Here is a 16,304-nt window from a genome sequence, read left to right on the forward strand (position 1 = left end):
CAAGTTTTATTGTAGCTTTTATTGAGTGTTCACATGATTAGGCAACATTACTGTCTTACAAAGTTTCATTTTTTCTATCAAAAAAATCTGTAACACGTTTATTATTACAAAAAAAAAAAAAAAACCCCAGATACAAAAATGTCCAAAATATTGAAAATGCTTTCCCTCTCCCTCACAGCACCATTATACGTAATAGAGAATCATCAATAATAGCACAATGATAATTTAGATGGAGAAATCTCCAAATAACCCCCAGACACAGTGATTTATTTCTCCTTCTCACAAAAGCTTTCAAAAATAAAGACCAAGAAAAATCCAGTAACACAAAAATGGCAGAAAAATTTGAGGGATTAAAAAAAATACACATAATCAATAATTCACATTTTACAGAAAAGTTATGATAGGGTTTGTTTTATAAAACATTTTTCAGTGTCAAAAAGGAAATTAAGGCCATTAAGGCTTCCAGCTTATAAATTCACATAAAGGAAATATAAAAATACTTTGTGCTTCTGAGAAGGTTCTGAGTGTATGTAGATAAGGATTACTGCAGTTTCTAATTCTGAGAAAGATAGTTGAATAATTCACATAATTGCACAGCTTCTCTTGGATGTTCTTAGATCTCCCTGATTGAAAAGAAGAAAATAAAAGTTATTGTGAAGAAAGAAGAGTCATACAGTCTCAGAGCTGCAAGGCCTTAGTAATCAAGTTTAGCCCTGTCCCATTTTATAAAGAGGAAACTTTTTTAAGAACCAAGGTTATAAGAGACCTTCCAGTGACATAAACAAAATTTTGAAACTGAAAACCAAAATAAAAATTTAATATATGTGTGCATGTGTGTATGTATAGCAGTAGTTTTACTAATGCCAACATAGTAATCATGTCTTGTGATTAATATGTACATGTACATACAGATACACACACATAGCTGACACATACATAGCAGTACTTTATCATAGCAAAGGACTGGATACAAAGTGGGTGACCATCAAATTACAGAATGGCTGAAGAAATTACAAAATAAGAATGAATGGAATGTTTTGCAGTGTTAGAAAAAAAACGACCTTAGGGATAGGTTGCAGAGGATAAACTGATACAGAATGAAGTAAGGAGAAACACAAAAAAAGTTTACATAATGACTATATTAAAAAGGAGAACATAATGACCATTCATAATGACTTCAGAATCTGATGACATAAAGCATTTCTTGTTGGAGAGGTGATGGATCAGAAGGAGACATATAATTACAGATATAGCCAATGTGTGGATTTATTTTTCTGACAGTACTTAATATTTTACAGCGTTTTGGGGGAGATAGGGTTATGAAAAGGGCATTTATAACGATACCAAGAAGGAAAAAAAATTAATAAATTACTTTAAAATATATAACAAAAAACAAAATTAAGTTTTTATAAGGAGATACAAACAAGCAAGGAAGTGTCAGAACTATCATTCTAAATTTGGAATAGACTTAAAACTATCACAGAGTAGAAATTCACAGTTTCATATGCAATCCTCCTGTTCTTCATGTGGAGAAATGTTTTTGTTTGCTGAGGTTTGTCAGATTTACAATAGTGAAAAAGGAAAAAAAATTTCCCCAAACTTACTCACTAAAGAATACTACACTTCAAAGAACTTAACTCACTTAACACATTTCATTTCATATAGCTATATTTCAGTGGCTTTGCCTACATGTTACATGTTTTAATGTTTCATCAATGTTCTTATGCCACCAATAAACGAACAGCTTGGTAAAAGGTTGGTAACTGCTAATCTATCACCCTGATTATACCATTCTCTCCAAATGCTACTATTATCCCAGTGCATTATATTATCAACATACTACATTCTAGAATCGGCCTTTTCTTTATATCAGCATCTGACACCTTTTTTCTTCAACTCACTTCCAATTATGACTATCAATGATCCATATGACAGTTTGACTTTACCAGTTTCTCACCCTCAATCTCTTCATTCCCATTTTACTAGCCACTCACCATATCCTGAATCTCATCTTGGATATAGCAGTGATTTGACCTCAAAAGCAACAAAATTGATGTTATCACCACCTACAATTTTCTTACTCATCAATTACTTAAACTTAATTTGTTGTTATCTACTTTATCTACCCCATTGTCTTTGTTACAGGTCATTCAGGCCAATAACTGGAATCACAATTTTTCCAGTCCCTGATATTCCTTTTAACATTTTAACATGTTTTCCATATCTACAAGCTATGTGGATTCTTTTTTTCACATTTCATTCATCTCTTCTACTCTAGATTCAGACTCTTAGCTTCTCTTGTAGGCAACTACAAGTATTTTAAAGCAATTACAGCAATAATACTGGATTTACTTTATAAGGTTTTTTTCAAACAGCTAAAAATCACTTTTGATTAATTAGTAAAAAATCTAATAAAATAATTTTACTCTTAATACTTGAATACAGTTTATTTTTTCCAATTTATTTTCAAAAGATATGATTGAACAACTTCTACTGAGGTAAACACATTTACTTATTTTAAAATATTTAATACAATTAATGTATTTTATTAATACAATTTCAAACAAATAAATAAGGTTAATACCTGCTGGCGAGAAACATTCTCTTCCTCAACTGCTTCAATAACTTCTTTCTTTCCCTCTTCTTCCTCCTCCTCCTCCTCTTCAGGTAAAGTTGTTTTGAAGACTGTACTTCTTTGAGCAACCTCCTGAAAATAAAAATAAATTTAATATTACAAGTCTGAATAAGATATAACATTCTCACTAGGCAGGTTGGTCATACATGGTAACCTCTTCTGGGAGAAGGAGAGAGCATACTGACAGAAAAAGCAAGAGTGAACTACAGCCAAAGAAATTAAGACTTTTGGCCTGTAAAATATTGTCATCTTAAAATATAAAGAATTCAGTGGAAGAAACAGGAAATACATATATTTATCACCATGTCTGTCTACTCAGAATAATTTTAAGATCCTTTCAGTTAGTCTTTAAGAAATTAAATAGCAATTCAACACTTCTATTCAATTATATAACCCATCTACATAATTTGCTGACTATTAAATATAAAATAGCTATGATTTTTTAAACCTATTAACTCTTTTATTTAAGCAAAACAGCAAAGAGAAACTAGAGAAGTTCTACAGATATCAAAAAATACATAAAAATAAATAGGCTCATTAGTTGTGAGATTAAGATTTTGGTTCAAATCATGAGAGAAAATAGAACTCTTCAAGGGAAGAAATGATATATTCTTAGCAGTTTCTCAAATTGTAAGCCCTAGAGATAGGAATTTTTATCTGAATTCCATTAATGAAAAAGAAGAAAGAATGAAAAATAACAAAATTACTAAAATTCTGTAAACATAAGAAATTGATATGCTGGCTGAGAAATAAAAAATGTTCCAAAAATTTCCAATTATTACCAAGCAATTAACAAGCTGTCTAAAGATGCTATAGCATTTATAATGCTTTGTTAAGTTCTGAGCAGAAACAGGAAGCAAACAGTTAAGGAAAAAAAAGCAGATTAGAAAGTTCTTCCAATCAAATAGGTTTTTTCTTTTATTTTGTTGATTTTGATTTCTGGTAAATTATTTTTTTGGATAACATGGTAATATTGTTTGTAATTTGTGCGTATTATATAAGAAACTTAATGTTTCCTTGTACTGTTTCAATTAATTATTCAATTCAACTACTTAAAAAGCTCTTTAAGGTTTCTGCCCTGGAAAACCAGCATTAAATCAAATTCCATATGTCTCTTCTTTGCACCTGGGCTAAAAGAAGCCATTCAACTTAGAATCTAATAATCCAAGCATACTTGAGATAACATGGTAACAACAGATAAAACTTTATATGTACGTAATATATGCAATAAATTCTACTGGGAGAATGGAAATTGGGATTTGGAATGCTTAGAACAACTTTTTATCTGATAAATCTCAAAGAAAGATAAAAGAAGCAGGAAATTAGAATTTAATTCAGCTCTTTAAGGAAAGACAGGAAAAGATGATATGGAGAAGCTAGGGATTGTCACATGTCTAAGATAATTTATGAATTTAAGGATAATAATTTTTTTTTCTTTTGAAGTGTCAAGAGTACTGGGCCTTAGAAATTAAAATACTATCATTTGTGATAAATTAAGTCAATCCATATTTATAAAGCCAAAATCTGTCCTGAAAAAAATAAGAACTGAAGATGATAACATAAATTAAAATCTTAACACAAAAGACACTCATTATTTGACATTAAGAAATTTATTAGCTTTAAATATTTTTAAATACCAAGAGTAGATTGTTTATAAAAACAAAGTTCTGCCAATGGCCCAACAGAAGGCAAATGAATTTAGGCAAAAGGGTCTTACAGAGATGTGAATTCTAACCTAAGTTCATCCTGTCTCCATAATCAGGAATGGTGTAGAACTTTAATGCAGCCTTATCATGCTCACATAGACATAGTACACACTTTGTTTGTCCATGTGGGATTCTCCCTAACTCTCTAGATTCCACCTCCTTACTTCTCTTATCATCTTACTTCTGTTCTGTAAAAAGCCCCCTTCACTCAGTCAGTTGCTTAATCACTCTTACTTTTGGCTATGATAGCATCCATTGTGAATTTTTCACATTTCAAACTGCTCTCCCACAACCTGCTACCTCTTCAATGATATATTATCTAACATTGTGCATCATCTCACATGATGTCAATTCTTCCCTGCTAAAACAAACTCGGATGACTCTTCTTTCTTTGAAGTTACTCATTGGTTGAATGTTACAGCTTGGTCACATGTGCCTTTCCATTGACCTACGTAATATTTAGTATTAAATTTTCAAAGATTCTTGTAGTCTTTGTTATGATACAATACAGAAGAAACATTGATAGAATTACTGGAATTAAGAAAATGGACTTTTGGGGAAAAAAAACTTGGGATCATTCAAGAAATTTAAAAATTTTGAAAAATCAATGCAGTCAATTTTCCTCAACTTTTCCCCATATGCATTGCCTATCACAGACACAAAAGAACAAGTTGTACAGAGTATTTACATGATTATAAATTTCTTCTGGAGAATTCTGAAGTTTAATGTAATAACTGACAATGCCATCCACAACCAGGAACATTTGAAAGAATTCACTATTGATAGAAAAACCATTTTCAGTGTAGACACTAGATTGGACCAACTACTTGCCAGTAGACTTTGGTAAATACACATCTATCAGTTTCATACTCTGTCTACAAGTTTATCTCTATTTTATCTTTCACAGGATCTAGAGAAATCTAAGGAGTCATTGACACACAATATACACTTAGCAAAGTTGAAGGATATAAAATACACATAAATCCGTATTTAAATATATTATGCACCAAATAGCAGGAAGAGATAGAAAAAAAGTCCTGAGCTAAAGTTTTCTCTGGAATCATTTCTCATTATAATTTGAGTACAGTTAAAGAATTAAGCAGGAGTTTCAAACACCAAATATGAATAAGATTAAAATGTAAATATGAAACTTTTAACAAAATATAAATACAATAAAACACAGAAAATGCTAATATGAGGTTTTCTTTGTATTCCTGGTAGAGAGGAAAGAACATAATAATTAGTCAGAGGCTTAAATACTAGGCAACAGGCAACTTACTGCCTGTGACATCTTGAGCAAATCAATTAAACCTAAATTTCAGCATTATCTTATGTAAAATAAAGGAGCTACAATTCATCTCTAAATCTATGCACTCCAAAGAACTAAATTATTTACTATACAGGCATTTCACTTTACTAAATATTGCTTCCATTATGTAAGTATCTAGTGCTGATTTTTAAAAATATATACAAGGGCCAAACTCAGATATAATCATTTTAAACTCGTATTGAAAAAAACAAAACAAAACTATATACTTGGTTTCCCAACTTGACACTTCAATGTAGTCCTACCTAATATAGTTTATCTGCATGTAGTCAAGAGGGAAGCACTGAAGAACACTGATCTTAAACCTGTACATAAAATTGAGAAACACACAAGAAGTAGCAGATAAAGACCCTGGCTTCTTCCTCCTAAGGGATAAAAAACAACTATCACCAGCCTTCCTATGTCCCTTCCCCCATCACCAGTATCCTGTACGTATATTCAGTAGAATTCCTATCTTACCTTTGTGAAACACCCAGTTTCTGAAAAGGAATCATTCTTTTACCTCAAGCCTTCTGGCTGAGCCATCAACAAGATACTTAATCTCTCAGGTATTTTCTCTACCTGTCCCCCATCTGCTCTGACTGCTGATTTCTCCCTAGTTTAAGTCCCAACTAAAATCCCACCTTCTATAGGAAGCCTTCCCTGACCCGTGTTAATCCCAGCAAATCCTTCTGTTAATCACTCTTCTTTATCTGTATACAATTTACTTTTATTTATTTGTTTATGTTGTGTCCCCCTTTTGGATTGTAAGCTCCCTGAGAGTAAAGACAATTTCTTGCCTCTTTTTCTATCTCTGATACTTATCACAGTATCTATTATATATCAGGCACTTGATAAATGTTTATTGATTGGATCTAGATTACTGCATAGGACAGAAGACTTATTAGCTTGAAGAAGGGCAGGAATATGCCACAGAACCATATTAGGCTTACTACACTGATAAGTGCTTTATTTCAATGTAAATTATTTGTTAAACCTCAGGGGAAAATAATGGAGGGGGAAATCTCAATACAATTCTATGATTCTGATGCTACTTTACTTTCTAATTTAATTAATTTTCTAATTCTAATATAATATCTAATTCTATTTAAGATCTTCATTATGAAGCAACCATAAATTTTCAGATGAGCTTTACAAGTAGTCTTTTCTAGGCCTTATGAACAAAAATAGACTCATCTACATATACTTTGGATTTACCTTCAGGTTTCATACATATATTTATTCTGATTCCTAAAATGTGGCCACAATTTTATAATTTAAGCTATGGATGGGAAAGAACAGTGGTATCAAACTCAAATAAAAATGTAGGCCACCAAACTGTACAAAAAGATCACTGTGACTATATAGTGACTTAGAAAACAATGTAAACCATATTCTATTGTAATTTTAAAAAATTAAAAATATATTCCAATCATTTTTAATTATTTAGGTCACAGTTGGGCATGTACCAGTGCACATCTCTACTGTAGAAGACTAAATTCAGATTCAGAGAACTTGTCTGAATCCCAGTTCTATTACTTGTTGGCTATATATAAAAAGTTATATATAGCCAGAAGAGTATCTGTAATACCGACCTCACGAGGTAACTGTATGAACCGTATGAAGAATGATAAGTATGAAACCAAATGAGATAAAATGCTTTGCAAGCCATAAAGTATTATATTTATAACACCAACAGTCAGGAATAAGCCTCCTTGACTCTGGATTATTAGCAGCAACATTATTAGCCTAATTATTTGCATTTCTGAAATGACAGCTTTCAAGAAAAAATCCTATTGCAGCAGTATTAATAAAATTAAAGATCTTAAGATTACAGATTTTTAAATTTTGAAAGAATCTTAGAGGTCTTCATTTTACAGATACACAAACTGAAGTACAGAGTAGTTGACTTGCTAGGTTGCACAGTTCATGAAATATCTGAGGAGGAATTTGAAACTAGGTCTGACTCTAAACCCAATGCTTTTATTCATTATATAACACCACCTCTAAACTAGGGATTCCTTTTTTCCCTCTTTTTTTAAGCTCTTAATTGTTGTGGTTCAGTATTTTACTTAACCTTTGTTTTTACAACTTTGAAATCCAGATTCTCTCCCTCCCTCTCTCCTTCCTCACATTGAAAATGCAATTCAATATAGGTTATACATGTGTTGGCATGTTAAACATTTTCCTAATAGTCATGTCATGAAAGAAACAGAGAAAAAAACTCTTAAAAAAAAAGTTTTAAAAAATGCAAAATTCATTTAGACACCATCAGTTCTTTCTCTGAGGATGGATAACATTTTTCATTATAACTCTTTCAGAGGTGTCTTGCAGAATAATTTTGTCATTCATAGCTGATCATCTTACAATATCGCTGTTATTTTGTACATAGTACATTTCATTTTGCAACAGTTCATGAAAATCTTTCTAGGAATTTCTGATATTATCCTGTTCATGATTTCTAATTATAATCACATATCACAATTTGTTCAGCTATTCCCCACTTGATGGGCATCCTCTCAATCCTAATTCTTTGCTCCCAGAAAAGAGCTGCTATATAAATATTTTTTTGTATATATAGGTCCTTTTCCTTTTATTATTATTATTATTACCTTTTTTTTCTTTTTATCTCTTCAGATGCAGACCTAGCAGTGGTATTGCTAGGCCAAAGGGTATGCTTGGTTTTGTAGCCCATCAAGCATAGTTCCAAATTGCTCTACAGAATGATTAGATAAGTGCATAACCCCGCCAACAATGCATTAATGTTTTATTCTCCCCATATTCCCTCTACCGTTCCTTTCCTGTCCTACTAGACAATCGAATAAATATGTGGTAGTATTTCAGAATTGGTTTAATTTTCATTTTTCCAATCAACAAGTTAGACAATCTTTCATATGGCTACAGAGAGCCATGATTACGTTTTCTAAAAATTGTTCTTATCTTGTCATTTATCAGTTGGGGAATGGCTTTTGAAAAAAAAATCAATTTGACTTAGTTCTCTATGTTTGAAAAATGAAACCTTTATCTGAAAAACTTGCTTTAAGATTTTTTTCCTCATAATTATCCTTGCTAATTGTATTTCCCCTTTATTTATTCTGTTCTCTCTCCCCTTTCACCCTGTTCTTCCTCGAGTGTTTTGTTTGACTACTCACCTCCCATTCCTCTCCCCTTCTACTACCCTATAGGATAAAATAGATTTCTATACCCAATAGAGAATATATGTTATTCCTCTTTGAGCCACTTCTGATAAGAATAAGGTTCACTCATGCCCTTTCATCTCTCCTTTCCTCCCTTCCACTGTAAAAGCTTTTTTTTTGCTTCTTTTATGTGAGATAATTTACCCCATTCTACCTCTCCCTTTCTCCCAATACATTCTTCTATCTCCCCTTAATTTTATTTTTTATATCATCCCTTCACACTTAACACATGTGTTCTCTCTCTCTCTTTCTCCATCTCTCTGTATATACATACATATACATACATACATACACACACACACACACACACACAAAACTTCTAACTGTCCTAATAAGAAAGTTCTTATAAGTTACAACTATCATTTTCCCATGTAGGAATGTAAATAGTTTAACTTTATTAAGTCCCTCATGATGTCCCTTCCCTGTATACTTTTTTATGCTTCTCTAGAGTCCTGTATTTCAAAGTCAAATTTTCCTTTTAGCTCCAGTCTTTTCATCAAGAATGCAAAGCTATTTATTATATTGAACATCCATTTTTTTCCCTTGAAGAATTATACTCAGTTTTTCTGGTAAAACCAATCTTGGTTGTAATACTCGATCATTTGCTCTCTGGCACATCATAATCCAAGCCCTCTGATTCTCTAACATAGATGTTGCTAAATCTTGTATTATCCTGATTGTAACTCCACAATATATGAATTGTTTCTTTCTGGCTGCTTGATCTAGGAGCTTTGGAATTTGGGTAGAATATTCCTGGGAGTTTGTATTTTGGAATCTCTTTTTGATGGTAATCAGTAGATTCTTTCAATTTTTATTTTCCCTCAGATTGTATAATATCAGAGCAGTTTTCCTTGACAATTTCTTGAAAGATTTGGCCTAATCTGTTCTTTAAAGTGCTATTTTCTTCAGAATTTTTTTGGGTATGTGTGTATGTCTCCTTTACCAAGCTGTTGACTTATTTTTTTCATAATTTTCTTACAGCACTCATTTCTCTTCCCAATTTTTTCTCTACCTCTTCCTTGATTTTCCAAATCCCTTTTGAGCTCTTCCATAGCCTGAGACCAATTCACATTCTTTTGGAGGCTTTGATGTAGAAGCTTTGACTTTGATATTTTCCTGAGTGTATGTTTTGATCTTTCTTGTCATCAAAGTAACTTTCCATGATCAGAATCTTTTTTTCTGTAGTTTGCTCATTTCTCATAACCTATTATTTGATTTACAAAACTCTGTGAAAAGTAAGACTCTTGCTCCAACCTTCAGGGTTTTTAGACAGCTATTTTCAAAGACACTTTCAGGGACCTGTAAGTTTTCAGATCTTCCAAGATGGAGTATTTAAGGAGAAGTCTGTTTCCTACTCTTCTGGCCTATATTCTGGTCTGTGAGTAACCACAAGTACTTTTTTCTGTCCTAGAACTGTGATAAGGATGCTGTTTCATTGTGGGACAAGCTCTGGTAGTGCTTCCCCTTGTCTTGGGATTTCTAGCAAGGACTCCTACCCAGATTCAAATATGGACAAAGCAAGAGAATCCTGTCTAAAATATCCTGTATATACAGCATAATCCTGTATGCTTAGCACACAGCAAGATCTTAATAAATGTTTATTGACTATTACATGCATTATTTTCCTAAAGTAAAGTGATCTATGATACAAAAAAGATTAAGAATTCTTGATCTAAATTATCTTACCTCTCCCTGAGAATTTTTTAATATAACTTTCACATCTTCACCAGTACCCCAAGAGTTCTGATTTTTCCAGATAAGGTCAGTGGGAGGAGATGCAGTGACTCCAGCATTTGCAGCCCAAATCTGGAAAATAAAAAACATTATCTACGAAGTCCATATCTTTCTAATGATATAATAGGATGATAGTCCAAATTCTTAAGAGCCAAAGATCAAAACACCACAAAAGCAGTTATTACAAGTTAGATTATATTACCTGTGTGAATGTAAACAAGTCATTTCACCTCTTGTCCTCAGTTTTCTTACCTGGAAAATGAGGCAGCTGATAAAAGGTCTCCTCCAATGCTAAAATCTTATGATCTTATAAAATGTAGATAGGTGCAATAAGTAAAAAAATCTCAAGTACCTTCTCCAACTTGTCATTATAGGGAGGGGAGGGAGGAAGAGAAGTCCACTATTACAGGGATACTCTAATGCCCAGGGAAGTATTCCCCTTGGATATTTCCAAACCAGGATCTTTTTGTTGGATTGCTACCATTACTTTCAAGACATGAAAGGATAAAGATCTGAATCTTCTATATCACAAATGAAGAAGGGCAGCTTACCAGCCCTTTAGTCCCAGGGCATGCACAGGCAGCAGCATGGGCATAAGGTGGAATGCCAGCCTCTGACAAATATCTTCATATCTGCTGTTGCTAGGCAGATTCATAGAGAGCAAGTGGAAGATATGACAAACAAATCAATAGCTGGCCCAGACAAGGGCACTGTGATTAGGAAAACTGGCTACCTTTGCAATACCTGGGTCAGATAATTTGCTGAACATTATCAGAAAAACCTTGTATTCCCTGCCTAAAAGATGCTAACTGAATCAGTTACTGAGGTACGTAAAAAGCTGCCTGACACACAAATGGGTCAATCAGCAGTGAAAAACCTTCCACTTTCTACTGGCAGCAGTTTCATCTGAACTTTAAAAAACAAGACACTTCCACCCAATTACAAGTGTACAATTACAGTTTGTTCCAGTATTAAACCTAAGTTTGAAGCCCTTCCCAGAAAAAGGAGAAAAAACTTTTTTTTTCATTTTATGAAAAACATTTCTCTAAGAAGTGTACTAATAATTTTATGAGGTATAGTTTACTATAATATTACCTTTCAATTACATTTTATGTCAATATGTATGTGTATATGTATATCTATGTACATGTGTACACACACATATACACATGACAGTTTGCATCTTGTCTTTATTATAACACTAATCATCCTTGAGGATAGGAACCATGTTTTTGGCCTTTTTTATTGTCAATGCTTAAAACAGTGCCTGGCATATAAAAAATACTTGTTGCCTGACTGACTGATATTCTAGAATATACTAAGAAATGTTTCAGTGTTTAATTCCAAATCAAGTTAAAATTTCTAACCTCTTTGATGACAGCAGTCAACATGCAAAGCAATATCACAGATGACTTTCTACGTCCTCAAGTTTTAGAGATTGGGAAAATTATCTTAATGTTTGTTTCAACATAGTATGGTTTCCCAAATAAGATTGAAATACAGTAATAGTAAAAGCAAATATTCTATGTTCACGAAGCAAAAAGGGAAATCTAGATTTAACAACTTATCCTGTGAGTTGAATATCATCATTAGCCAATACAGAAATACTTATCATTTTACAGAGTTCTCTAAGTAACTGAAAAGAAATCCATGACCTTGAAATACTTATTATTAGAAATCCAATAAAAAAGATAAGAAATACTAAAACAGAATTAGGCAATGTAACATAGTGGATGAGGGTCTTTGGAATCAGGAAAACCAAGATTTAAGACCTGTACTTGATACATACTTGTCCTGTGGCCTGGGGCAAGTGTCTCAAGAGAAATCTCAAAACTATAAATGACAGAATAGGGGTTGTTGAACTGAATTGGTAGATGTAATTTCATTATTGAGAGCTCTCTACCCTAATGAAATCACAGCTAGACTTTCTCCCAGTACCCCAACCCCAAAATAATTAATACCTTAAGTTTATTTCCAGCAAGAAAAAAAAATCACTTACTGTAACAGTTTGGCCTGCTTTCAATACATATCTTGAAGGATATTTATAACTGACAGAACTATCTCCTATTTTTCTGATCATCTCCCAGCCTCCCATTGGTTGATCCTAGGCACAGAATAAATAAAATAAAGGTTGTTTCAAATGTACATAAAGATAGTTGAGAACAAAATAAACTTTTAAATTTACTCAAACATAGGTTGGCTTAATAAAGGAAGCTTTTTTCTTTCTTTGTGGTTTTCAAGGTTCGCATTTTCACATTCTGAAATAAAGGACCTCTCATTTGGCAGACTCAACTTCATGTAATTCACAATTAAAAGTCTCATAAAAATAAAGCTTATTAAAAATATATAAAACCTCCCAAACACCAGCTATATATTATGATTTAATCAAATAAAAATATTGTTCTGCTAAGGAAATGATCCTGGTTTCTCTGAAAGAGTATAAGCCCTTCTAATTCCTATTAAGATGAAAAAGCTTTAAACCTGATAACAGTCATGCACTTGTTCAGTAAGAGTTTCATTTTGTGGCTGTATTTTTCAGACAAAAAAATTTCCAAAGATAATGTGAAGTGAAGCATTTATCAGTGATTAAAAAAAAAAAAAATCAGAGCTCTCTGGAAAGTTCTAGTATAAATCATTATAAATAAAATAAAAATTAAATGTATTACAGGACCATTATTTCGGCTGTCAATCACAAATATTAAATATCTTATGGTTTTAAGACCTTTAAAATGTAAATACATACTTAAGAAGGAAAAAAAATGTTTTCTTGTCTGAATCTCTCATTCCTTTTATCTAAGATTATTAAAATAAATAGAACTGATTAGCTATGACTACACTGTTTTTGTGACTTGGGATTATAACAAGGAAAAGTTTTATTCCTTATTATATGCAAGAGGGCAATATACTGAACCCTAGCTATAATAGTTATATCTTCTTCTCACAATGCTAGATTTCTTATTATGATCCTGGTCTTCATACTGCTGAAGTGATGAAGAAGATCTCTTAAATACTGAATTATCTGTTATATTTAGCCATCTTAAAATAGGAAATTCAGAAAAATTGTTGATAACCTACTATAACAAGACGTTTAATTTTTGAAACGGTGTTTTCTCAAATTGTATCAGAAAAAATATTTTGCTTTTGGTCTACATATAACAGCATTATGTTATTTGTTAATTCAAAGGAAAAAAATCTCTATATGGGTCTAGTCTGTACTCATAAATTCCCCTCCTCCAAGCCTCTGGTATTAAATGATCCAAAGAATTTTTAACTCATCATCTCATAAGCTCTTTTCATTACAGGTCCCATTATCATGGATAAAGACCTCTTTTTGGTAAAGTGTTTACAAAGACAAAACATAATAGGATAAATTTGCCTAAACAAAACTTTAAAAATATCAGGTACATAACATTTATATTAAATTTAAACTTCAATAATGAACAGTCACTTTCAACACAGAAGTTATTTAATTAAACAGTACTGGTGAGAGGGATTGTGAGAGGAAAGGAATACTGATTTCAAAAGTTTATGCAAAGAAAAGAAGAAATTTATAAAGTCAAGATGGTAATCTAAACAAATAGACTTTCTAAAGGAAGTAGTTGCACAGTTTTATTTTACCTGTTCAGAAGTGTTCTTTAGGCAAATAAATTTTCCATCTACATCTATCTTTTCAATGCAAACATTTCCAGTGGCTGAGGCTGAATGAGAGATGCTGATGCTACTACTCGCCTCAGATTCCTCCACATCAACTCTCTTTCTCTTTCCTTTAGTTGTACGCACACTTTGACTAGATGATGCTCTTGACACTGTTACACGAGAAGAAGGAGTTGGAGAAAGCTTCAACCTACATAAAAAAGAAGAAAGATTCACTTGATGTTTTCACATGAGTATTTTCCTTTCTCATTAAATAGAAGCTGATTAGCTTTTTAAAATAAAGTATTGCTAACTTTCTGTTATATAATACTGATGTGAAAATGACAAAAATCACCCTAGATTTTACTTCTGGCTCCAAACTGACCCCAAGTCAGTTACTTCACAATTATAAATCAGATTCCCCATCTTTAAAATGGAGACAAATTTTTTTTTTAAATTTTCTATCACCTAAATATTATCAAAATCAGTAGGATAATCATTTTAGAATGTATTTTATATAAATTATATGAACTTAGCTTTAACATGATAAATCAGGCTCTCGAAACTATAGATTTTAACTTTTGCAAATTTCTTTATCATTTTTATTTGAAGCATACATTAATAAGGATAGCTTCATAAAAACTACTATTAAAAGACAAAATGTTACATTTCTTTGTCTCATATTTTACAGTTTCTTTTAAATATCTCTGCATTGTGATTCCTACATTATAAGTTGGCACTAATCATTGCCAGAATATATTAGTGGAATGTTTTTACCCCAATCAGTCTCTATAATGCTTTAAAACATTTTAAAAACTTCATTCTTATCGCATAGCTAAACTCTGGTAAATCTCAAGTCTCACAGGAATTCTCATACTGCAAACCATAATCTACCAACAAAATGTGTTGTTTTTCTGCAATATTTCCTGGTTATAAGAGAGGACTGTGATCCATTATTCTCTTTCTTTGAAAGCTTTTGAAGAGAAAAGAAATGGCAATAAATAAATAAATAACAGTACCAGCTTTAAGTTCTGAAAGAAAATATAAATTCGTTCTTTAAAAAATAATCACAGAAGGGTAGGAAGAAGGAAGTGGCACTTCATTTCTTACCTTTCTTCTTCAACTTCCAACAATTTCCTATATGCACGGATTTCCACATCTAGGGCTAATTTCACATCTAGAAGTTGTTCATATTCATTTAACTGTTGCTGCATTTGATTCCTTACTTCTGCCATTTCCCTTTCTTTATCGGAAAGCAGTCGTCGAGAATTGTCTCTTTCTTTTACAAGCAAATCCTCCAGCTCTTGCATCCTATCCAAGCATGCTCTGTACTGTAAATATTAAGAAAAATGTGTTTTCCAGAAAAATTCTGTTCAGCAAATCAATCACTAGCAAGATAGAAAACAATAGATTTTACTTTATACAATCTATATATATAGTGGAAATGACACAAAGAAGGTTAATTTTCAAGAAAATGATGCCCTATGTCCTTAAAATATATATTACACTGGCTAACATATATGAAATTAAATGGGGTTTGCTTACAAATTTTCTCTTAATATGAGCTCCCTATATTTTGCATCTATAAAAATCTCTTAGTTTTGGGACAACTAGAAGTCATATCTATTATAACAAACTTAAATTGAGTAAAACAGTAGGTAAATTGATATTTCAAATGCATTAGTAAAAATAAAGAAGGAAATATGTGAAATATTTGGAAACTAAAAACAAATTCTTAATACTGTTTGTATATGTGTTTAAAAAACAAAACAAAAAACTCTGCTGAATTAAATCCTTCATGTTGGAAATCCTAAAATAAGCTTCTTTTGTTAATCTGTACTAATATAATGAAACATTAAGAATGCACTACCAGGAGGTTATCTGGATAATTCTGTGTTATCCTAATAATCAACTCCTAAAGAATAGCAACTATAAGATTTCCGATTTGTTTTTTTTTTCCAGTTTTGTTCTTCTTAAAGTAGATGGTTACCCTAGTTTTTAAGGAGAAGTTACAATAGTTGAGGGGATAAAATGCCAACTCAAATGAAAAATCAGATATGCTCAAATGAAAAATAGATACTACATTTCTAAAA

General features: G+C 31.9%; 1 protein-coding gene across 5 annotated transcripts in view; it reads right to left on the minus strand.

Annotated features, from left to right (window-relative positions):
* The window catches only part of LMNB1 (lamin B1), a 77,672-nt gene continuing 61,368 nt past the window's right edge, over positions 1-16,304 (minus strand). For 2 of the 5 annotated variants that reach the window (XM_051994581.1, XM_051994573.1), the window contains 6 exons: positions 15,322-15,542; positions 14,197-14,422; positions 12,578-12,682; positions 10,531-10,650; positions 2,585-2,707; positions 1-623 (listed from right to left, as the gene is read on the minus strand). In XM_051994581.1, coding sequence (XP_051850541.1) covers positions 582-623; positions 2,585-2,707; positions 10,531-10,650; positions 12,578-12,682; positions 14,197-14,422; positions 15,322-15,542 — 837 coding nt within the window. In that variant the 3' untranslated portion in view covers positions 1-581. Of the gene's footprint in view, positions 624-2,584; positions 2,708-10,530; positions 10,651-10,780; positions 11,220-12,577; positions 12,683-14,196; positions 14,423-15,321; positions 15,543-16,304 lie in introns of those variants that run through there. The other 3 variants (XM_051994588.1, XR_007953283.1, XR_007953282.1) reach the window with 3 other exon arrangements.

Source organism: Antechinus flavipes, chromosome 1, assembly GCF_016432865.1.
Source record: "Antechinus flavipes isolate AdamAnt ecotype Samford, QLD, Australia chromosome 1, AdamAnt_v2, whole genome shotgun sequence".
Lineage (NCBI taxonomy): Eukaryota > Metazoa > Chordata > Mammalia > Dasyuromorphia > Dasyuridae > Antechinus > Antechinus flavipes.